The 23,733-nt window shown below is 41.2% G+C and overlaps 1 protein-coding gene and 1 pseudogene across 1 annotated transcript in view; one reads left to right on the top strand and one right to left on the bottom strand.

Annotated features, from left to right (window-relative positions):
- AGO3 (argonaute RISC catalytic component 3) overlaps positions 1 to 23,733 on the top strand; it is a 141,963-nt gene that overhangs the window by 26,610 nt on the left and 91,620 nt on the right. Inside the window, exons 3-5 of the mRNA XM_066375874.1 lie at positions 12,603 to 12,723; positions 19,000 to 19,208; positions 20,997 to 21,133. Of these exons, the coding sequence (XP_066231971.1) occupies positions 12,603 to 12,723; positions 19,000 to 19,208; positions 20,997 to 21,133 (467 nt within the window). The remainder of the gene's footprint in view (positions 1 to 12,602; positions 12,724 to 18,999; positions 19,209 to 20,996; positions 21,134 to 23,733) is intronic.
- Positions 22,126 to 22,869, bottom strand: LOC136397595 (V-type proton ATPase 21 kDa proteolipid subunit c'' pseudogene; annotated as a pseudogene).

Here is a 23,733-nt window from a genome sequence, read left to right on the forward strand (position 1 = left end):
AATCTACTATGTGGTTATACCAAAATAGAATGCTGTTGGTACTAGATTTAAAGATATATGGACCCTCACTGGAATTTTAATTCTAAATCCTACAGTAACTTTTAAAACTTAAAGATTAATTTTTTGATGAGTATACAACATAATTGTCCAAATAATGTGGAGATGTTTTCTCTAAATCCATGTACTCTGATTAACCAATGTCACCCTGTTAAATTTAATTGTCTAAACAAATTTTAATTTTTGGATATTCCCTATGTTTTCATTTAACTATTTAAGTTATTGTGCCCTGTTTTGTGTCAGGCACTGTGCTATATTCTGGAGGTAACAAGATAAATAAGACATGATCCCTAATAAAGATTTAATGGTCTATATGAGGTAAGTTCTGAGAGATATGCATTATGTGCTAAGCATAGTGAGAATTTTATTAACCAGTGTCATCCCAATAAATTCAATTTTTAGATTCCTGCTTTTGCTTAGGGAGGAAGATGGGGTATATATGTGACTTGGTATCTGAGTTGAATAGCTGCCCATTGGGGTAGGGGAAAAAACAATCCATATAGAGTGAACATGAGCAAAGGTAAGACAGGTTTATGTAACAGAAGTAGGTCAGTATAAATAGAGTAACTAGAATCTGAAAAGTTAGCTAGGTACATTAATGAAGGATCTCAAATTCATGCTAAGTCTTGTGAATTCAATAATGGTAGAGAGCCATTGGTGGCTTTTGAGAAAATAAGGAACATATACATACTGCTCACAAAAATTAGGGGATATTTCAAAATGAATATGAAGTGATAAAATATCCCCTAGTTTTTGTGAGCAATATATTTAAAAGCATAACTAGTGACCATGTGAAGAATGAATAAGAGAAGAGAAAGACAAGTCCTGGAGAACATTTGGAAGGCTGTTGCAGTAGTCTGAATCAATTGGTCTTCAAACTTCTTCTTCTTCTTCTTCTTATTATTATTATTATCCAGTGAGAGGAAGGGAAGCAGAGAGATAAGACTCCTGCATGCACCCCAACCAGGATCTACTCGCAAGCCCACTAGGGGGCAGTGCTCTGCCCATCTGGGGCCATTGCTCTGTTGGCTCAGCAACCAAGCTCTTAGTGCCTGAGGTGGAGGCCTTGGAGGCACTCTCAGCATCCGGGGCCAATTCCCTCCAATCGAGACATGGCTACAGGAGGAGAAGAGAGAGAGAGAAAAAAAAAAGTGAGATGGGGAGGGATGTAGAAGCAGATGGTCACATCTTCTGTGTGCCCTGACCGGGAATTGAACCTGGGACATCCACACGCCAGGCTGATGCTCTACCATTGAACCACCCAGCCAGAGCAAGGTCTTCAAACTTTTGATCACATATCCCCAAACATAAAATATATTTGACCATACACTTGATAGATAAATATATACACATACATGTTTTGTTTTGTTAAGTGAGAAGAGGGGGGATAGACTCCCACATGAGTCCTGACCAGATCCACCAGGCAACCCCACCCCCATCTGGAGATGATGCTCAAATCAACTGACTATATTTAGCATTTGAGGCTGATGTGCTCTGACCAATGGAGCCATCCTCAGCCAACGCTCAGACCAAGCGAGCCACTGGCTATGAGAGGGGAAAGAGAGAGGAGAGAAACAGATGGTTGTTTCTTATGTATGCCTTGACCAGGGATCAAACCCAGGATATCTGCGTACCAGGCTGATGCTCTATCCACTGAGCCAACTGGCCAGGGCCATTATAATACATGGGGGTTTTTTTTGGGGGGGGGTTGTATTTTTCTGAAGCTGGAAACAGGGAGAGACAGTCTGACAGACTCCCGCATGCGCCAGACCGGGATCCACCCGGCACGCCCACCAGGGGGCGACGCTCTGCCCACCAGGGGGCGATGCTCTGCCCCTCCAGGGCATCACTCTGTTGCGACCAGAGCCACTCTAGCGCCTGGGGCAGAGGCCGAGGAGCCATCACCAGCGCCCGGACCATCTTTGCTCCAATGGATCCTCGGCTGCCGGAGGGGAAGAGAGAGACAGAGAGGAAGGAGAGGGGGAGGGGTGGAGAAGCAGATGGGTGCTTCTCCTGTGTGCCCTGGCCGGGAATCGAACCCGGGACTTCTGTACGCCAGGCTGACGCTCTACCACTGAGCCAACCGGCTAGGGCCTACAATACATGTTTTAAAATTTTAATTTATAGACATGTAGTTATATTCTAGCATATTGCATAACTACAGAAAAATTAAAGGGAAGAAACAATATTTTGAAGTAAACAATTTAAGAACATATTTAATAAATTTGAAAATTTCAGATTAATGTAGCAAAAGCCTAACCTGAATATGTGCCACACCCTTGAACTGAAATAAGTTGCAACATGCTGAAAATGAATGAATGAGTTCGAGTTCACCTTTAACTCTTGTATGTTGCAGAGCTCCCATTATTCTGTTAGAATTCCTGGTGTATCATATGTTACACCTAACCATCTGACATGGACCGAGAGCATCAATATCTATCTATATTCATTAATATTAGTAAATATTTTTTTTTAATTATTGATTTTTAGAAAGACAGAGGAAGGGGGTTGGAGAAAAAGAAGCATTCAATTGTTGTTCCACTTAGTTGTGATTTGTTTACTTCCCTTATGTGCCCTGACCTGGGATTGAGCCTGCAATCTTGGTGCTGCAGGATGACACTGTAACCAACTGAACTAACCAGCCAGGACCAGTAAATCTTAATTTTAAATTGTTAGATGAAAATTAAATATAAAAACTTTTTCTTATACTTCAGTGTACCCACTAGCACTTCTGGTACCTATTTTTCTAGATTAGAGGCAGTGTCTTCTAAAACTTAACTAACAGCAGTGGTGAAGGAAGGGCTTAGATAGATGATTTAGAAGGCTGAATAATTTAGGTGTGTAAGGAAAGGGAAGAGATAAGAATGGCTTCATAGTCTCTAGCTTGTGTAATGTTAATGGCTTTCACAGAAATACAGATGGTGAAAGGACCAAGTTTTTATTTTCTGTTTTTGGATATCTGGATTTTGAAGCGTGTAGGAAGCATCGAAATGGAGTTCAATAGATTGTTGGAAATAAGTGCCTACAGCTCAGGAGATTGAAGTCAGGATGGAGATTGAGATTTGAGACACATCAGTATATAGGTGATAGTTAATAGGGAAAGTGAGTAGAGTCTAGAGGACTGAGAATAGATCTCTGGGGATACTATTGTTTCAGGTTTGCCATTGACGACACTGAAGAGACCGGAAAGATAGGAGAACCAGGACAAACAGCAGGTGTTTTTTATTTAGAAAAGGTAAGTCAAGGATCTTGATGCTGAAGGATTGATCACAGTGGCAAATGCTGAAAGAAGCTGAGTGTAAAGGCCAAAAGAGACCATGTCTATTAAGAAGTCAGTGGTGGCCACAGGGAGAAGTGTTCTAGGGGAGAGTTGTTAGTGTAAACCAGATTGAGTTAAAAATTTCTCAGTCTAAAGTAATCTGTCAGTTATTTGTGAATGCTAGAAATGTTTACTTCACTAGATAAGCTGCGTGGTTATATAAGATTATGAAAGAATTCACACATGAAATGACTATGAAGATAGATAATAGTAAAATGGTCTGGTGTGCTACAGATTTTATATTATAAAGTATTAAAAATTTGACCTAAAATATAATCCATTTCTTCTCTACTCTGTATCTTTTAAACTTTATGATGCAAAAGTATTCATTGGCTACCTTCTCTTCTACTTACTACAAAGTTATGAAGATAAAGTAGAGGTTGGAAGGATACAAAAAGACTGACAGCATTGTAGTTGTTTTATAAACGTCTGGCTGATTTTAGCATCTTGTTATACCTTAGTAGTCTTCCTTCTTTCTGTCTTTATTGTGACAGGTTAATTTATTGTAGCTTTGAATACTAAACAAATGTGTGTAATCACTTTGGGGGAAGTATTATTTCAGGTCTTCTCCTGTACTCTAGAATAATTCCAATTCTACCTTATGGAAACAGAATATTAGGAGGTACCTAAAAATGAGATGCAGATGGGTCTTTATAACCTTTTAGTTACAATAAATAGAAAAATAATTTCTTCTTTTTTTACATTAAGGTTTCCCTCCCCTATGTTTATGAGTAAGGAGGTAAAGTGGAACTTACTGAAACCAGTGTTAAATTTGACTTTACTGTCTGTGACAGCTGTTGGAGGGGAGTGGGATTGGGAGGGCTGGGTGAAAAAGGTGAAGGGATTAAGAAAAAAAAGACAACAGTCAGAGGGAAAGCTAGTTAGGTGGAGGTGGAAGAGGGCAAAGTGGGGATAAATAGTGGCCAAACGAAACTTGATTTTAGATGATGAGCACAAAGTACAGTATGCAGATGATGTGTTGTAGAGTTTTGCACTTGAAACATGTATGGTTTTATTAATTTCTCCCCAGTAAACTCAATAATACATAAATAAAATGTACAGAAAAGAAAATAAGAGGGGAGCCTAAGGAGTACACTAGAAAAAGAAATCACTCACAAAAGAAGGTAATAATGGACTAACAGGAACAATAAACATACAAGGCATAGAAAAAACAAAATAAGTAAATTTTACTTTACAGTCTGAGCATCTGAACATGATAGAATCAAAAGACTTGAAACCAGAATATAGGAAATGGTGGTTGGGGTAAAAAGATACTTGAGGTAGGCTGTAGCCCTTTGTAAGACGTAATATAACCAGGTTGGTTTCATTTTGGTAGTAGTAATTGCCAGCTAGTCTTAGGGATTTTAGAATTTTACCCTGATGTTCTAAAAATGCATTATATTATACTCTGCAAGAATTTATTCCTCTTCAGATTAAAGTTATTAGTAAAAGGAAACCACTAAAGATTGGTTAGAAGTTCTTATCCTTATTTACTCAGATTTTCTTTCCCAAATTGCTTTCTTAAGTATACTTTGAAAGTTATAATTTTATGTATTTTGGTGATTGTGGTTTTACTTTTTATTATAAGCTAAGAAGCTAGCTTAACAATGTACACAACCACAATATGGAGAATATTCACTTTATAGTTTCTATTAATTATCAATTCTTTTTTTTTAATTAATTTCTGTATTTGATGCTGCTACATTGTGATGTATCTGTTTATTGTTTGGGAAGACTTCAGTACTTCAGTGTAAATCTTGAGGTATTTTTTTGAAATAATTATGCTTAAAATTTTATATAAAAATAACATCAGACATATTTACTACCCCCCCAAAAAAGTACTTTCACAAATATCCCATTTGGTCCTTGTAACAGCCACAGACTATTATCCCATTTTTTTTGTATTTATTGCCAGTTTATTGTTCATACTTTTTATCTTTTTTTTTTTATAAATAAATTTTTATTAATTTTAATGGGGTGACATCAATAAATCAGGGTACATATATTCAAAGAAAACATGTCCAGGTTATCCTGTCATCCAATTATGTTGCATACCCATCATCCAAAGTCAGATTGTCCTCTGTCACCTTCTATCTAGTCTTCTTTGTGCCCCTCTCCCTCCCCCCCCCCCCCCCAACCACCACACTCTTTTCCATGTCTCTTAGTCTCGCTTTTATGTCCCACCAGTGTATGGAATCATGCAGTTCTTGGTTTTTTCTGATTTACTTATTTCACTCCGTATAATGTTATCAAGATCCCACCATTTTGTTGTAAATGATCCGATGTCATCATTTCTTATGGCTACCTGAATCATTACCAGCTAGAAGCAGCGGTCATTCGGACTTGGACGTGAGCTGCAAAGTATAGAATTGTGACAACAATTCCAGTGCCATGTGGACTTTTCCTGGATGTGGACTTTTCCTGGACTCCTGCTCCTTGTGACAACTCCTAACAGACTGAACTGGGGTTGGGTTGCATTTTTCAGGGATTTGGCATGGTGATGGTGCCAACTTAGATTTGGTGAACATGTTAAGGACACCACTCTTTTATAGATTCTTGCTGTAGTGGCCAAGAGTTTGCTTAAAGGCTTTAATCGCTGTAAAAAAAAAAAAAAAAAAGAATATATATATATATATATATATAGAAGTCTGGATAAAGAAGATGTGGCACATACCCCATTTTTTAAAAAATTAACATTCCTTTTTTATTTAGACAATTAATTTTAACAGAGTGACATTGATTAATTAGGGTACATAGATTCAGAGAAAACATCTCCAGGTCATTTTGACATTTGATTATGTTGTTGCCCATCACCCAAAGTCAAATTGTCTTCCGTCACCTATCTGGTTTTCTTTGTGCCCCACCCCTCCCCCCACCCCCTCCCTCTCCTCCCTTCCCCTCCCCCTGGTAACCACCACACTCTTGTCCATGTCCATGAGTCTCAGTTTTGTGTCCCACCTATATATGAAATCATACAGTTCTTAGTTTTTTCTGATTTACTTATTTCACTCAGTATAATGTTATCAAGGTCCATCCATGTTGTTGTAAATGATCCGATGTCATCATTTCTTATGGCTGAGTAATATTCCATAGTGTATATGTACCACATCTTCTTTATCCAGTCTTCTGTTGAAGGGCTTTTTGGTTGTTTCCCATTTTTATTGATAAAGGAACCTCAGAGAGGCCAAGTGACTTTCATAACAACTAATGGCAGAATGGGACTAAAAACTTGTATCTGTCTGTTCCCCAGTACCTGTGTTACCATATACATATTTTAAAGTTTTCACAAATTGGCTTTTTTACCCATTCAAACTTTCTTCATAATGCGGTGAGCTCCTTTGCTACTAAGCTGACTGGATGACTAGGTATATTACTGTTTGAGAGAGTTTTATCTCTATTTGCACATGCCTGCCTGATGAACATTTCTAATAAACTACCCTTTGCCACAGTATCGTTTGAGATAAGAAATGAAAATTTGATGTGCCTAGATTTGTCATTTTAACTTGCTTACTAAAGTTTTATTGAAAGTCTAAGTATATCAATTAATTACATCCTATTAGTGAGAAGTTGAAGTGAAGAGACATAATAAATGATGGTCCTCATAAAAGCTGATTTCCTTTGAAATATATGTCTTGGCAGTTATGAAATCAAAGCAGTTTAGTGTTAAAATTGCCCAGTTATATATAGAATTCTAACACCATTCTGTTAAGGCTCTGAAGGCTTAAGTTCAAATCAGTGTTTAGTGTAATTCATAAACAAGTTTCTATATCTGATGCCAAGATAAAATCTGCAGTGCTTTATTGTTTGGTATTCTTGTAATTAAAATTTTACTGTTAGAGGAGATTGCAAAGATTGTTCATTTCAGTCTTCTAATTGGTATCTTCCGTGTCATAACTGCTTGTTAAACAGTCTGGCAAGGATGAACTTCAGTACTTTAATATATAGTATAATACACTTGTAAATAACTCTGGTAATTAGAAAATGTTAGAAATTATTGTTCCAAAATCTAGCTCCTTATATTTTTCCAACTATTTGTCCTAGTTCTGTTGTTCCATACAAAATAAATTTTCTACTCAGTTTTGTGCATGACAGTCCATCAAAATAGCTAAAGGTGTCTATAATTACCTTTGAATCTTTTCTATTCCAGACTACAAGTCCTTTAGTTTGATTTATTTTTACTCATATTGCATGAGTTTCAATCAAGATTACCTTCCGGTTATATTTAATTTTTTAAGGTCTTAAATTTTTCCAAATTGAAGGGAGTACTCGAGAATGTGAAATGACCTATGTAATATATGATGGAATGTTTACCCACCTTGTACTAGGTACTTAAATATATGCAACCTAAGTTCTTTTTTTTGTTGTTTTAATTCAATGAGAGGAGGAAAGCCAGAAACAGAATCCCACATGTGCCCCAACTAGGATTGACCCGGCAAGCCCACTAGGGGGCGATGCTCTGCCCATCTGGGGAATTGCTCTGTAGCTCAGCAACTGAGCTCTTAGTGCCTGAGGTGGAGGCCATGGAGCCATCCTCAGAGCCCAGGGACCAGCTTGCTCCATTCGAGCCATGGCTGCAGGAGGGGAAGAATAAGACAGAGGGGGAGAGAGAAAAGCAAGAGGGGGAGGGATAGAGAAGCAGATGAGCCCTGACTGGGAATCAAACCCAGAACATCCACACGCCAGGCCTATACTCTACCACTGAGCCAACCGGCCAGGGCTGCAACCTGAGTTCTTTAATGTTGAGGAAGATGCATAATACCATTAGCTCATTCTACATTTGTAGTCAATCACCCAAAGACCCTTTCCACAAGAGCAGTAGGTAAGTTCAGATGCTCTAACTTGTTCTTATTGCAGTTGAACTTTTTGTTCCCCCCGAAGTTGAAAGTAGGGAGGCAGTCAGACAGACTCCTGCATACACCTGACCAGGATCCACCCGGCATGCCCACCAGGGAGTGATGCTCTGCCCATCTGGAGCATTGCTCTACTGTGGCTGGAGCTGCTCTAGAGCCTGAGGCAGAGGCCATGGAGCTGTCCTGAGTGCCCAGGCCAACTTTGCTCCAGTGGAGCCTTTGGCTATGGGAGGGGAAGAAAGAGATAGAGAGGAAGGAGATGGGGAGGGGTGGAGAAGCAGATGGGCGCTTCTCCTGTGTGTCCTGACCCGGAATCAAGCCTGGTACTTCCACACGCCGGGCTGATGTTCTACCGCTGAGCCAACCAGCCAGGGCCCAGTTGAAGTTTTCAAACAGAAGTGTTTAGATTTTATAAACTGCCTTTATTACATTTCATATTCATTGAATTCATTGTTACAGTTTGTCAGTAGCTTTTATCACAACTAATTTGTTTTTAGCATACTAGTCATATCTCCCAAGTAGGTATCATTTGGGGTTTTTTAACCAGCAGATAATTTTTGATTATTCACTAAATGTAAGATATTTAGTTTCTTTTGCTTATGGTATTGATATGATAGGTTTGGGGGTGTGAGGGAGGACCTTAGAAGTTTGTTTTGAGTAAAAGTTTCTATGAATGTCCAAGTTAACTGAGAAATAGAAAAGGATGCTCCACATTACAACATAATAAAACTCGAGTAATCATGAAAACATATGATACTGACAAATAGACCTCTAGGACAATATAGAGAACTCAGAGCAAGATTCATTTATATGTAAGAATTTAAGGTAAAAATAGGTTTATAAATTGGTTAGTAAGTATATAGACTGTTTAGTATAAGGTATGGGAAAACTGGCTCACTACATAGAGAAATAATAAAATTGAGTCCTTATAAAACACTTGTTTTTATAAAGAAGTGGATTAATAGCCAAAATAAAGTAGATAAAATTATAAAGTTAATAAAACACAATGCATTTTTGTGACTTAGTTTTAGCAAAATATTTCTTAAAATCTCAAAAGCATGAAACCATAAGATGAAAAAAATTAATAGTTTGATAATACAACATTAAGAATTTAATTTCAGCCCTAGCTGGTTGGCTCAGTGGATAGAGCATTGGCCCAACATGCAGGTGTCTTGAGTCGACCCCCAGTCATGGTACACAAGAGAAGTGACCATCTGCTTCTTCCCCTCCCTCTCTCATTTCTCTCTTTCCCCCTCTTGGCAACCAGTGGCTTGACTGGGTCAAGCATCAGCCCCAAGCACTGAGGATAGCTTGGTTGATTCAAGCATCAGCCACAACTGGGGTTGTGGGGTGGATCCTGGTCAGGGCACATGCAGGAGTGTGTCTCCCTATCTCCATTCTTGTCACTTAAACAAAAAAAAAGGCCCTGGCTGGTTGGCTCAGCAGTAGAGCGTCAGCCCAGTGTGTGGAAGTCCTGGTTTCAATTCCCAGCCAGGGCACACAGGAGAAGTGCTCGTCTGCTTCTCCACCCTTCTTCCTCTCCTTCCTCTCTGTCTCTCTCTTCCACTCCCACAGCCAAGGCTCCATGGGAGCAAAGCTGGCCCAGGCACTGAGGATGGCTCCATGGCCTCTGCCTCAGGCGCTAGATTGGCTTCGGTAAGCAATGCCCCAGATGGGCCGAGCATCGCCCCCTGGTGGGCATGCCAGGTGGATCCCAGTTGGGCGTATGCGGGAGTCTGTCTGTCTCCCCCTATCCCATCCCTCCCACCCCCACACCCCCGCTTCTCTCTTAGGAAAAAAAAAAAGGCCTGACCTGTGGTGGCACAGTGGATAAAACATCAGCCTGGAATGCTGAGGTCACTGGTTCAAAACCCTGGGCTAGCCTGGTCAGGACATATATGGGAGTTGATGCTTCCTGTTCCTCCCCTCCTTCTCTTTCTTTCTCTCTCTCTCTCTCTCTCTCTCTCTCTCTCCTCTCTAAAATCAATAAATGAGTTTAAAAAAATTTAAATAAGTACTTTTTAAAAGAGAATTTCATTTCAGCAAATACATGAACATTTTTAACAAGCAGATAACATTTTGGGGAAAATATTTGAAATAACTAAATCTGTTAATGTATTAATACCAAGAATACTAAAAATCTACCTTTTTTTTTTTTTTCTTTCTTTTCTGAAGCTGGAAATGGGGAGAGACAGTCAGACAGACTCCCGCATGCGCCCCACCGGGATCCACCCGGCACGCCCACCAGGGGCGAAGCTCTGCCCACCAGGGGGCGATGCTCTGTCCCTCCAGGGCGTCGCTTTGCCGCGACCAGAGCCACTCTAGCGCCTGGGGCAGAGGCCAAGGAGCCATCCCCAGCGCCCAGGCCATCTTTGCTCCAATGGAGCCTTGGCTGCGGGAGGGGAAGAGAGAGACAGAGAGGAAGGAGGGGGTTGGGGGTGGAGAAGCAAATGGGCGCTTCTCCTATGTGCCCTGGCTGGGAATCGAACCCGGGTCCCCCGCACGCCAGGCCGACGCTCTACCACTGAGCCAACCGGCCAGGGCCTAAAAATCTACTTTAATTCAACAAGAAGATTGGGACCCCAACATATAAGTGAGCAGAGGAAATAAGAAATTCACAAAAAAAGAAACAGACACATGAAGGAAGGGATGCTCAAAGTCATTACAATCAGAAAAATCTGAATTAGCCTGGCCTGTGGTGGCTTAGTGGATAGAGCGCTGACCTGGAACACTGAGGTCACCGGTTCAAAACCCTGGGCTTGCCCTGTTGAGGCACATACAACTAGCAACCAATGAACAGCAAGAGTGAGACACCTATAAGTTGATACTTCTTGCCCCCCCTCCACTCTTCTCTCTGTAAAATAAATAAATAAAATCTAAAAAAAGAAACAAAAAGTCTGAATTAAAATAAGCTTTTAGTTTTATCCTCCAAGCCTGGGTGGTGGTGCAGTGGATAGTGCTGAGGACTCAGGTTTGAAACCCTGAGGTTGCTAGCTTGAGCCCAAAGGCGCTAGCTTGAGCAGGCGTCACTGGCTTGCCTGAAGCCCTCTGGTCAAGGCACATATAAAAGCAATCGATGAACAACTAAGGTGCCGCAAGTATAAGTTGATGCTTCTCATCTCTCTTCATTCCTGTCTTTTTGTCTCTCTCTCTCGCTCTCAAAAAGAAAATAGTTTTACCTGCTAGGCTAGCAAAAATGAGAATGCAAAGCTAGATAATGCCAAATCTTGTTTGGGATGTAGCAAAATAGGAACCTTCAGGAATATAGATTTGTGAAGCCATTCTGGAGAGCATTTTGGCAGTTCTTCATCATTTAGTTGATAAAATTCACTTGGAACTAATAGTTCTGTTCCTGGGTATATACAGAGATTAATTCTCACACAGGTTCATAGGGGGACACAGGACATACTGTATTGTAGCATTGTTTTTGGCAGTTAGCAGTTCAAGATACTCTGAGTTCTACATTGCTGCGTAAGTAAACAATACGTGGAGTACTTTGCATCAATCATAAACAATGAACTAAATGTCCCACAACAATGTGAATTGATTTTAAAAGCCTAGCAGAGGGCTTTGGCCAGTTGGATCAGTGGTAGAATGTCAGCCTGGCGTGTGGAAGTCCCGGGTTTGATTCCCAGCCAGGGCATACAGGAGAAGCGTCCATCTGCTTCTCCATCCTTCCCCCTCTTCTTTCTCTCTTTCTCTTCCCCTCCTGTGCCAAGGCTCCACTGGAGCAAAGTTGGCCCCGGGCACTGAGGATGGCTCCATGGCCTCCACCTCAGGCGCTAGAATGGCTCTGCTTGCAAGGGAGCAGTGCCCCAGATGGGCAGGGCATCGCCCCCTGGTGGGCATGCGGGTGGATCCGGGTTGGGCGCATGTGGGAGTCTGTCTCTCTGCCTTCCCGCTTCTCACTTCAGAAAAATCCCCAAAAAAAGAAAAGAATTTCAAAGTCTAGTAAAAGTTTGTAATAACTATAATACAATGGAATCTAAGAAATATATATATACTAAATGCTATTTGAGCACAGAGGAAAGAGCATCAAATTTTTTAACAGAGAGGTGAGTGTGTCACATAGTGTTTAGAGATGATGAAAGAGATTTTTTAATCACTTCAGAAGGTTAATATACGATATTTTGCAGGTCAGCTGTGGCCCAGAATGATTAATTCACTGAATTCATTCTTCTATTTGTGTGAGTGTGTGTCTGAAATTCATGTCATCTCTTTCTGGTATCCTGAGCCTTGGTCCTGAAAGCAAAACCTTTATCATGCATAATTGTCTTTTAGAGTTTTGATAACATTAAATAGTGTAAGAAAATACCTTAAATTTTTAAATTTCATCATGTAGAGGATTATATGAATGTATTTTTTTCCTTTTCTAGGGAAGTTGTGGATTCAATGGTTCAGCATTTTAAAGTAACTATATTTGGGGACCGTAGACCAGTTTATGATGGAAAAAGAAGCCTTTACACAGCCAATCCACTTCCTGTGGCATCTACTGGGGTAAGATAGGCATTCCTTTTTTTTTAAAGCTGTACTTTTACAGTGTCTCCTTTTAAATGCATTTATTATCAATTTATTTCAGTCCATGTATATGTGTGCATTTATCTTTTTAACTTTTTATTTTGAAATAACTTTTTTTTACCGAGAGAAATATGAAGCATCAACTCATAATTGTGGCACTTTAGTTGTTCATTGATTGCTTCTCATACGTGCCTTTACCTGGGGGTTCCAGCCAAGCCAGTGACAACCTTGCTCAAACCAGTGACCTTGGGCTCAAGCCAGTGAACTTTGGGCTCAAGCCAGCAACCATGGGGTCATGACTGTGCTCCCACACTCAAGTTGGCGACCCCATGCTCAAATTGGTGAGCCTGTGCTCAAACTGGTAGCCTCAGGGTTTTGAACATGGGTCCTTGGCATCTCAGGTCAACTCTCTATCCACTGCACCACTACCTAGTCAGGCTATTTTGAAATAATTTCAAACTTACAGAAAAGTAAGATTCATGTAGAAAACTCATGTGTACTCTTTACTAAAACTCATTAGAGTTCTTAACATTTTCCACTTTTTTTAAAGATTGTATTTTCCCCTGGCTGGTTGGCTCAGCAATAGAGCATTGGCCTGGCCTGTGGAAGTCCTGGGTTTGATTCCCAGTCAGGGCACACAGAAGCAACCATCTGCTTCCCCCTTTCCCCTTTTCTCTCTCTCTTTCTCTCTCTTTTTCTTTTCCCGCAGCCATGGCTCAAAAGGTTCAAGTAAGTTGGCCCTAGGCACTGAGGATGGCTCCATGGCTTTCCCTCAGGTGCTAAAATAGCTTGGTTGCCAAGCAACAGAGCATTGGCCCCAGATGGACAGAGAGCAGTGCCCTGTAGGGGGCTTGCCAGGTATATCCTGGTTGAAGCACATGTGGGAGTTTGTTTGCCTTCCTGCCTCTCACTTAATTAAAAATAAAAATTGTATTTATTGATTTTTGGAGAGAGAGAGGGCGTGGGTAGGAGTGGAAAGCATCAACCTATAGTTGCTTCTTATATGTCCCTTGACCCGGCAAGCCCAGGGTTTTGAACTGGTGACCTTAGCATTCCAGGTGGATGCCACCACAGTTCAGGACAGACTTATTTTTTTTCTGAATCATTCAAAAGTAGATTACATACATCATGCTTTTTAATATGTATTTCTTAAGAAGAAAAATAAAAACTGTAATACAGTTATCAACTTCACTAAATTTTACATTGATATATGATACTTCTGTCTCATCAGCAACCCATATTCCAATTTCGTCATTTGTTCCAATGATGTTCTATAGCATTTTTAATCCTTTAGTAAAAAAATCAAGTCCAAGTTAATATTTATATTTAGATAGCATGTCTTTCTAGTTTCCTTTATTCTGGAACAATTCTCCAGCCTCTTTTTCTTTCTTTCGTGGCATTAGCATGTTTGAAAATGGCAGGCAAGTTATAGTTTAGACCAGGGGTCTCAAACTCGCAGCCTGCGGGCCACATGCAGCCCGCCGAACAATGTTGTACTGATTTTTTTTTGTTTTCAACTGCAGTGAGAAAAGTGTTGCGTAACAGTTGCCTTTTGTAGACCTAGTGCGGCCCGCTGAACAGCTGTGATCTTGCTCTGTGGCCCACATGCTGAGTTGAGTTTGAGACCCCTGGTTTAGACTATTCCTCAGATACGTTCTCTTTATTAGATTTTTTTTTTTGTATTTTTTTTTTTTTTTTTTTTGTATTTTTCTGAAGCTGGAAACAGGGAGAGACAGTCAGACAGACTCCCGCATGTGCCCGACCGGGATCCACCCGGCACGCCCACCAGGCGGCGACACTCTGCCCACTAGGGGGCGATGCTCTGCCCCTCTGGAGCGTCGCTCTGTCGCGACCAGAGCCACTCTAGCGCCTGGGGCAGAGGTCAAGGAGCCATCCCCAGCGCCTGGGCCATTTTTGCTCCAATGGAGCCTCGGCTGCGGGAGGGGAAGAGAGAGACAGAGAGGAAGGAGAGGGGGGAGGGGTGGAGAAGCAGTTGGGCGCTTCTCCTGTGTGCCCTGGCCAAGAATCGAACCCGGGACTCCTGCACGCCAGGCCGACGCTCTACCACTGAGCCAACCGGCCAGGGCCCTCTTTATTAGATTTTGATTAAGCATTTTTGGAAGGGATATTACATTAAATATTCTTATCAGTGTATCATATCAAGAAGCACATAGTATGTATCTGTTCCATTAATAGTGATGTTAACTTTGATCACTTGGTTAAATTGGTATCTTCTAGATTTCTCCTGAAAGTTACTATTTTTCTCTTTGCTCTTGTGGGGAGATAACTTAAAAAGAAAAGTCTTTATTGCTGACCTGGCAGTGGCACAGTGGATAGAGAGTCAGACTGGGATGCAGCAGACCCAGGTTCGAAACCCCGAAGTCACCGGCTTGAGCCCAAGGTCTCTGGCTTGAGCAAGGGGTCACTCGCTCTGCTGTAGTCCCCCCTACACCTCGGTCAAGGCACATGTGAAAAAGCAATTAATGAACAACTAAGGTGCCACAACAAAGAACTGATGATTCTCATCTCTCTCCCTTCCTGTCTGTCTCTCTTTCTCTGTCACAAAAAAAAAGAAAAGGATTTTATTTATTGATTTTACAGGGAGAGGAGAGAGAGAGGTGGAGTAGGGAGAAATATCAACAGTTGCTTCGCTTCGGTTGTTCATTGATTGCTTTCTAGTATGTGCCTTGACCGGGCAAGCCCAGGGTTTCGAACCAGCATCCTCAGTATTCCAGATTGATGCTTGATCCACTGCGCTACCACAGGCCAGGCTGAAATTGTGGTAAAATACATATAACATAAAATTTACCATCTGAGCCATTTTTTAAGAACAGTTCTGTGGCTTTAACTACATTCACAACTGTCACAACAGTCCATCTCCACTACTCTTTTTATCTTAGAAAATGGAAACTGGCTCTGGCTGGTTGGCCCAGTGGTAGAGCATCGGCCTGGCGTGCCAGAGTCCCGGGTTCGATTTCCAGCCAGGGCACACAGGAGAAGCGCCTGTCTGCTTCTCCACCCCTCCCCCTCTCCTTCCTCTCTGTCTCTCTCTTTCCCTCCCGCAGCCGAGACTCCATTGGAGCGGAGTTTGCCCAGGCGCTAAGGATGGCTCTGTGGCCTCTGCCTCAGGCGCTAGAGTGGCTCTGATTGCGGCAGAGCTATGCCCCAGATGGGCAGAGCATCGCCCCCTGGTGGGCATGCCAGGTGGATCCCGGTCGGGCGCATGCGGGAGTCTGTCTGACTGCCTCCCCGTTTCCAACTTAAGAAAAAAAAAAAAGGAGCCCTGGCCGGTTGGCTCAGTGGTAGAGCGTCGGCCTAGCGTGCGGAGGACCCGGGTTCGATTCCCGGCCAGGGCACATAGGAGAAGCGCCCATTTGCTTCTCCACCCCTCCGCCGCGCTTTCCTCTCTGTCTCTCTCTTCCCCTCCCGCAGCCAAGGCTCCATTGGAGCAAAGATGGCCCGGGCGCTGGGCATGGCTCTGTGGCCTCTGCCTCAGGCGCTAGAGTGGCTCTGGTCGCAATATGGCGACGCCCAGGATGGGCAGAGCATCGCCCCCTGGGGGGCAGAGCACCGCCCCTGGTGGGTGTGCCGGGTGGATCCCGGTCGGGCGCATGCGGGAGTCTGTCTGACTGTCTCTCCCTGTTTCCAGCTTCAGAAAAATGAAAAAGAAAAAAAAAAAAAAAAAAAAAGGAAACTATGTACCCATTTATCATTAACTTCCCATTTTCCCCTGCCCTCAGCCCCTGGCAACCACTGTTCTACTTTCTGTCTCTGTGAATTTTAACATTCCCAGTACCTCATATGAGTGAAATTATATGCCATCTTTCTGTGACTAGCTTATTTCACTTAGCATAATATCCTCAAGGTTCATCTTTGTTGTCATGTGTGTATGGATTTTCCTTCCTTTTAAAGGCTGAAAAGTATCTCATTGTGTTTTTGTGTGTACACCACATTTTGTTGTTTGTCCATCCATGATAGACACCTTTGGGCTATTTCAAATAATGCTGCTATAAACATGGGTGTACAAATATCTGTTCTGGCCCCTGCTTTCAGTCCCTTTGTTCATATACCCAAAAGTGGAGTTGCTGGATCATATAAATGGTAATTATTTTTAATGTTTTGTGAAATCACCGTACTGTTTTTCACAGCAACTGTACTGTTTTACATTCCCACCAAGAGTATACAAGGGTCCTAAATTCTCTATACCCCTTTCAACACTTGATGTTTTCTGTTTTGTTCATGGTCGCCATTCTAATGTGTATGAGGTGATACCTGTTTGTGGTTTGGATTTGCATTTTTCTAGTTTTTAGTGATGTTGAGCATCTTTTCATGTGCTTTTGGGCCATTTGTGTATCTTCTTTGGAGAAACATGTATTCAAGTTCTTTACCCATTTTTTAATTAGGTTGTTTGGTGGTTAAGTTTTAGGAATTCTTTATATATATATATATATTTTTTTTTTTATTAAGTGAGAGGTGAGGAGGTAAGGAGGCAGAGAGATAGACTCTCATATGTGCCCCGACCAGGATCTACCTGGTAAACCCCCTACAGGGCGATGCTCTACCCATCTGGGGCCACTGCTCTGTTGCTTGGCAACTGAGCTATTTCAGTGCCTGAGGGGAGGCTATGGAGCCATCCTCAGCACCCAGGGCCAACTTGCTAGAACCATTCAAGCCATGACTGTGGGAGGAGATAGAGGGAGGAGCAGATGGTTGCTTCACCTGTGAGCAATGACTGGAAATTGAACCCGGAACTTCCACGTGCCAGGCCGACGCTCTACCACTCAGCCAACTGGCCAGGGCTCTTTACCTGTTCTTATCAGATACATGATTTGCAAATATTTCCTCACATTCCATAGGTTATGGCCCTGGCCAGTTGGCTCAATGGATAGAGCATCGGCCTTATGTATCGACACCCCAGGCTTGATCCTCAGTCAGGGCACACATGAGAAGTGACCGTATGCTTCTTCACCCCTCCCCCTTTTCTCTCTCTCACACACTCTTCCCCTCCTGCAGCCATGGTTCAGTTGGTTTGAGTGCATTGGCTCAGGCACTGAGGATGGCTCTGTGGAGCCTCCACCTCAGGTGCTAAAATAACGCCCTTCCAAGCATGGCCCCAGATGGGGGTTGCCAGGTGGATCCCAATCTGGGTACATTCTGAGTTGTCTCTCTGTCTCTCCTCCTCTCACTTTGAAAAGAAGAAAAAAGACAAGTTACTTGCATTAGTGTTTTTGTTTGTTTGTTTTCTTTTGATGTGGTTATGTTATTTATTTGAAATGCATTTGGTTTCATTTGATTGTTTATATTCAGTTTTAGATTTTCTCTCCAGCCTTGTCGGCTTTATTTTTAATTTTTACTATATAGAACTTTATTTAACATACTTCTAAAAGTCAAAACTATACTGAAAAATACATTCTGAATTGTTAATTCTTTTTTTTTATTTCATTTGTTTCTTTCCATCCTTTCAAAGGAGCAAATTTCTTTGTTTCTTGTTTATGCTTCCTGTGTCTCTTTTTGCATAGATAAGCAGATACATAAAGATTTTTCCATTTTCCCCTTTTTTCTCACATAAAAGATAGCGTACAATTTATAATCTTCTGTACTTTGCTTTTTTTCACTTAACAGTATAGGTTGGAAATTATTCCATAAAACTTTCAGGAGAGCCTGACCAGGTGGTGGCGCAGTGGATAGAGCGTCGGACTGGGATGCGGAAGGACCCAGGTTCGAGACCCCGAGGTCGCCAGCTTGAGCGCGGGCTCATCTGGCTTGAGCAAAGAGCTCACCAGCTTAGACCCAAGGTCGCTGGCTCCAGCAGGGGGTTACTCGGTCTGCTGAAGGCCCGCGGTCAAGGCACATGTGAGAAAGCAATCAATGAACAACTAAGAAGGCGCAACGAGAAACTGATGATTGATGCTTCTCATCTCTCTCCGTTCCTGTCTCTCTGTCCCTGTCTATCTCTGCCTCTGTAAAAAAAACAAAAACAAAAACAAAAAAAAAAAAAACTTTCAGGAGATCTTACTCATCCTTTTTTATAGCTGCCTACATGTTTGGGCATTTAGGTAGTTTCCAATATTTTACAATGACAAACAATGCTGACATAAAAAACTTATTTAAGTTTTAGTCTCTTGATTTAATGTTTAGTTTTATTTTTATATTTGCCTTGTTTTCTCTTAAATATACATATTTGAAAGTTAAACTTAAAAATAATTGTATTTATCTTTTTCAACGTTTACCAGATGACTCTTTTCCCATCAACAGGTAGATTTAGATGTTACTTTACCTGGGGAAGGTGGAAAAGATCGACCTTTCAAAGTGTCAATCAAGTTTGTCTCTCGGGTGAGTTGGCACCTACTACATGAAGTACTGACAGGACGGACCTTGCCTGAGCCACTGGAATTAGACAAGCCAATCAGCACTAATCCTGTCCATGCTGTTGATGTGGTGCTACGACATCTGCCCTCCATGAAGTGGGTGCTTCTGGCTTTTTTTCCTCTTTAGATTTTAAGTGTGAAAATTTATTGTGCAGGCCTCCTTTGGTTAACCTTCAGGTGGTGTATATTTTGATTATTTCAGATGAAAATAGCATGCATTCAAGTTCATTAACAGATGTAAGTTGCAGAAAATTCTCTGACCTTTGAAAGTAAACGCACCTTATTAATTTAGCTATTCTAACGAATATTTTTTAGAAAAATGTCTAACTCTTCTAAGAGCTATAAACCTTGAGTAACTGATACATTTTCAGATATATTTCTGTAGTTAAATCACTTTGTTTTAAAAGTAATTTTGTTTATACAATAGTATCAAATCGTGTTAAAATTGCTGTTGTTGCCTTGACTATGGTGGCATGGTGAATAAAGCGTCAACCTGGAATGCTAAAGTCGCCATTTTGAAACACTGGGCTTGCTGAGTCAGGGCACCTATGACAAGCAATTGATGAACAACTATAATGAAGCAACTATGAGTTGATACTTCTTGCCCCTCCCTTTGTAAAATCAATAAATAAAATCTTAAAGTTGTATATGTACATATATATAGTTTTGTAAGGTTATAAATTTTTGCAGTCCACAGTTCAAATGCTATAGAAATATTTACCTGAAACCTGTGTACTATTATTGATCAGTGCCACCCCATTAAATTTAATTTATAAATAAAAGTAAGTTAAAAAGTTGCCGTTGTTTTTTTTTTTGTTTATTTATTTATTTATTTAAAAATTTTTCTGAAATGAGAAGCAGGGAGGCAGAGAGACAGACTCCCGCATGTGCCCGACTGGGATCCACCCGGTATACCCACCATGGGGCGATGCTCTGCCCATCTGGGCCATTGCTTTGTTGCAACCAGAGCCATTCTAGTGCCTGAGGTGGAGGTCACAGAGCCATCCTCAGCTCCTGGGCCAACTTTGCTCCAGTGGAGCCTTGGCTGCGGGAGGGGAAGAGAGAGACAGAGAGAAAGGAGAGAGGGAAGGGTGGAGAAGCATATGGACGCTTCTGTGTGCCCCAGCTGGGAATCGAACTCGGGACTTCCACATGCCGGGCCGATGCTCTACTGCTGAGCCAACTGGCCAGGGCCAGAAGTTGCTGTTGTTTTAATCATACTGGTACCTCACATGAATATATGTGTATCTGTGCTTATATATATAGGATTATATAGGCTATCATTTTTTTTAAGATTTTATTTGTTGATTTTACAGGGGAGGGAGGAGCTGGGGAATGAGAAGTACCAACTCATAGTTGCTTCACTTTAGTTCATTGATTGCTTGTTGTATGTGCCTTGACCAGGCAAGCCCAGGGTTTCAAACCACCAACCTCAGCATTCCAGGTTGACGCTGTATCCACTATGCCACCACAGGCCAGGCAAATAGGCTGTCTTTTTAAAGAAAAAATATTGTCTTACAAACACATTTATAGAAATAGATTTTTAATCAATAATTATTTACCCTAGCATTTTCTGAGATAGGAACTGTTAACTTTTTTGAATCTATTTTTAAGGAAGTATTTTAAATAAAATTTATTCTTATTCAAACTAACATTAGTTGTAACTATAGAGAATTTCAGGGAAGGATGCTGACAATTTTTTCATTTAGACTGGCTGGTTTTTGCTTTCACAAATTTGGAAAATGTTTCATTTCATATATTTATAATGATAAGGATTCATTATGGTAATTTAAGTTCTGGGCTCTAGAGTCACCTATTTGGTCTGCGGATTTAAACACTTACATAGGAAGGAAAGAATTGAACATGCCATTTTAACTTTTGTAGATATACGCCTGTGGGGCGTTCCTTTTTCTCCGCTCCAGAAGGATATGACCACCCTCTAGGAGGGGGCAGGGAAGTATGGTTTGGATTCCATCAATCTGTTCGGCCTGCCATGTGGAAAATGATGCTTAATATTGATGGTAAGGGAACTAAAACCATATGTTGTATTGCGTAGTTGATTTCTGTGTGGCCTGTTTGTGTGTAATATGTATATGAACATTTCATGTATAACTATATGTGCTGGTGTCTTGAGGTAAAATTTGAACATATATACTGCTCACAAACATTAGGGGATATTTTATCACTTCATATTCATTTTTGAAATATCCCCTGATGTTTGTGAGCAGTCTGTTAACACAAACTGGAATACCTTTATATTACATTTCATTTAGAAGGCCTTTACACAGAACTTGTGCTCATTTACTACTACAGCAAATATAAAATCTTTGATATGATCATCAGAGCAACCTTCTATTATAACTCACTTTTGTCCTTTTAACCCTAAGTCAGTATTTTTATTATGAAATACATGCTTTACAGGAAGAGAAGTCTATTGGTCATGGTGACTCTTGGCATATGCCTACTGCTGATGTTTGATGTGATTGCATTCATTTTTAGGTGTTTTCCTATATTTTTGAGCTTATATAAAAGAGAGAATGAAATTATAAACTGCCATTATCCAAATTGTCAGTATTTTTCTGCTTTTGTATAAATTATCTCCATTTCTTTCTCTACTGTAGTATTTTTAAATCAAATCCCAGACAGCATGTTATTTTGTCCCTAATTTAGTATGTACCTCTAAAAATATGGATGTTTTCTTACACCATCACAATGCCATTACCATATATAAGAAAACTGAAAATAATCATTGGTAGCCTCTAATACCCTGTCTATAATCCAATTTCCCTCATTGTTTCAAATATTTTATAGTTACTTGGTTTTAATCAGGATCCAAACAAGATTCACACATTACATTTGGCTATTATACCTTTTTAAAATGTAGTAGTCTCATTTTTTTCCCCCTCTTGTTTTCTTCTTTTCTTTTTTAAAAAAAATTAATTCTGACCCAGACAAACACATTTATTTCACAAACACTGGGAAGCCAGATTGGGGGTGGAGGTGGGACACAGGTGCACAGCTGCACACAGTCATCAGCAACCCCTTCCCCACACTGAGGATCCAGCCAGGCAGCACCTCCAAGTTGTCAGACAGCGAGAAGTGAGTTCAGGAAGGGCCCAGAACACCAAGCACTGTGAAAGGGGCACAGCTCCAGCTGTCCCAGGAAAACCACTAATAAATAAGAGGTGATGCACGGCTCCACCCACACAAATCATCTATTCACCCATCTTCACTCTGGAGGTCTGAAGGATCGCAGTGATGACCCCAAACAGGCCAATGGCACTGCCAAAGATCTCCACGATAAGAATCTTCACAAAGAGGCTGGGGTTCTGTGCATCAGCCAGGGTGGCTCTACTGCCCACAATGACCACGCAGACTCCACAGAAGAGGTTAGACAGGCCCACGGTGAGGCCAGCTCTAAACATGGAGTAGTCTGCATGATAATTTCGATGACCAATGGCTTTGGGGTCAGTGGCAGAGAAAGGCTCAGCAATATTGCTACTGACAGTTGCCATAATGATGCCGTAGATAGCCACAGCCTCACAGAAGATGATGTTAACCAGGTGCTTGGTCTTGATCCTAGGGTCCTTCACCCCTCCCCCAATGATGAATGAGCCAGTAAGTAGATGTCCCATGCTGCCCCAACCACGGACAGGGAGATAGCTAGGCCAATGCCCAAGTTTGACCACATGAAGGGGGAAGTCTCTGTCAAGAACCATGCCACATCAAAGCGGAAGCCCAAGTTGAAAATGATGTAGCACAGCAGTTCTCAACCTGTGGGTCGCGACCCCTGTGTTTTGGTCATTCAACCCCCGCCGGGGTCGCGACTCACAGGTTGAGAAATATGTATTTTCCGATGGCTTTAGGCGCCCCCTGTGTTTTGGTCATTTGACCCCCGGTGGGGTCGCAACCCACAGGTTGAGAACCGCTGGTGTAGCAGATCCCTGACTTGCTCACGTGACGCGCTGGCACCATGTGGTCCTGGGCCTCCTTTTTAATATTTATTTATTTATATTTATTTTAATGCCATTGGCTTGTTGTCAGTTGTCCTGTAGAATATCCAAAAACCTGGATTTGTTTTTGTTTTCTTGTGGTTTCATTACTTTGTCCCTTTATCCTATATTTCCCGAACATGAAAGTTGGTCCTAGAGGCTCGATTTCAGTTCTTGTTCAAAATACTTTATAAGAGCTTCATTGTGTCATGTTAGGCACACAGTATTTAGTGGTCCCATTTTTTAATGATACCAAGAATGATTAGTAGGTTCAGAGATCTATAGGCCTGATCTCCCCATTAAAATTTTCCATCAGCCTTTCAATTTCTAATACTACTCTATTTATTGATCATTGTTACTTGAACAATTTATTTCACTAGGGATTATCAACTGGTATTTTTTTTTTAACTTTTTTATTTTTTTGCATTAGATGAAATTCTTAATATAGAAAATCAAATGTCCTATTGATAATTCATTAGTCTTTGATAGCTTTTTTACTTTCTGGCACAGCAGGATGTTCTAGGCTCATCTTGTATTTCTTACCCTGTACCTGGAATCAGCCATTTCTCCAAGGATCCCTGGATCTTTCTAGATCAGAACATAGTTTCCTCATTATTTTCAGCTGCATC

Source organism: Saccopteryx leptura, chromosome 3, assembly GCF_036850995.1.
Source record: "Saccopteryx leptura isolate mSacLep1 chromosome 3, mSacLep1_pri_phased_curated, whole genome shotgun sequence".
Lineage (NCBI taxonomy): Eukaryota > Metazoa > Chordata > Mammalia > Chiroptera > Emballonuridae > Saccopteryx > Saccopteryx leptura.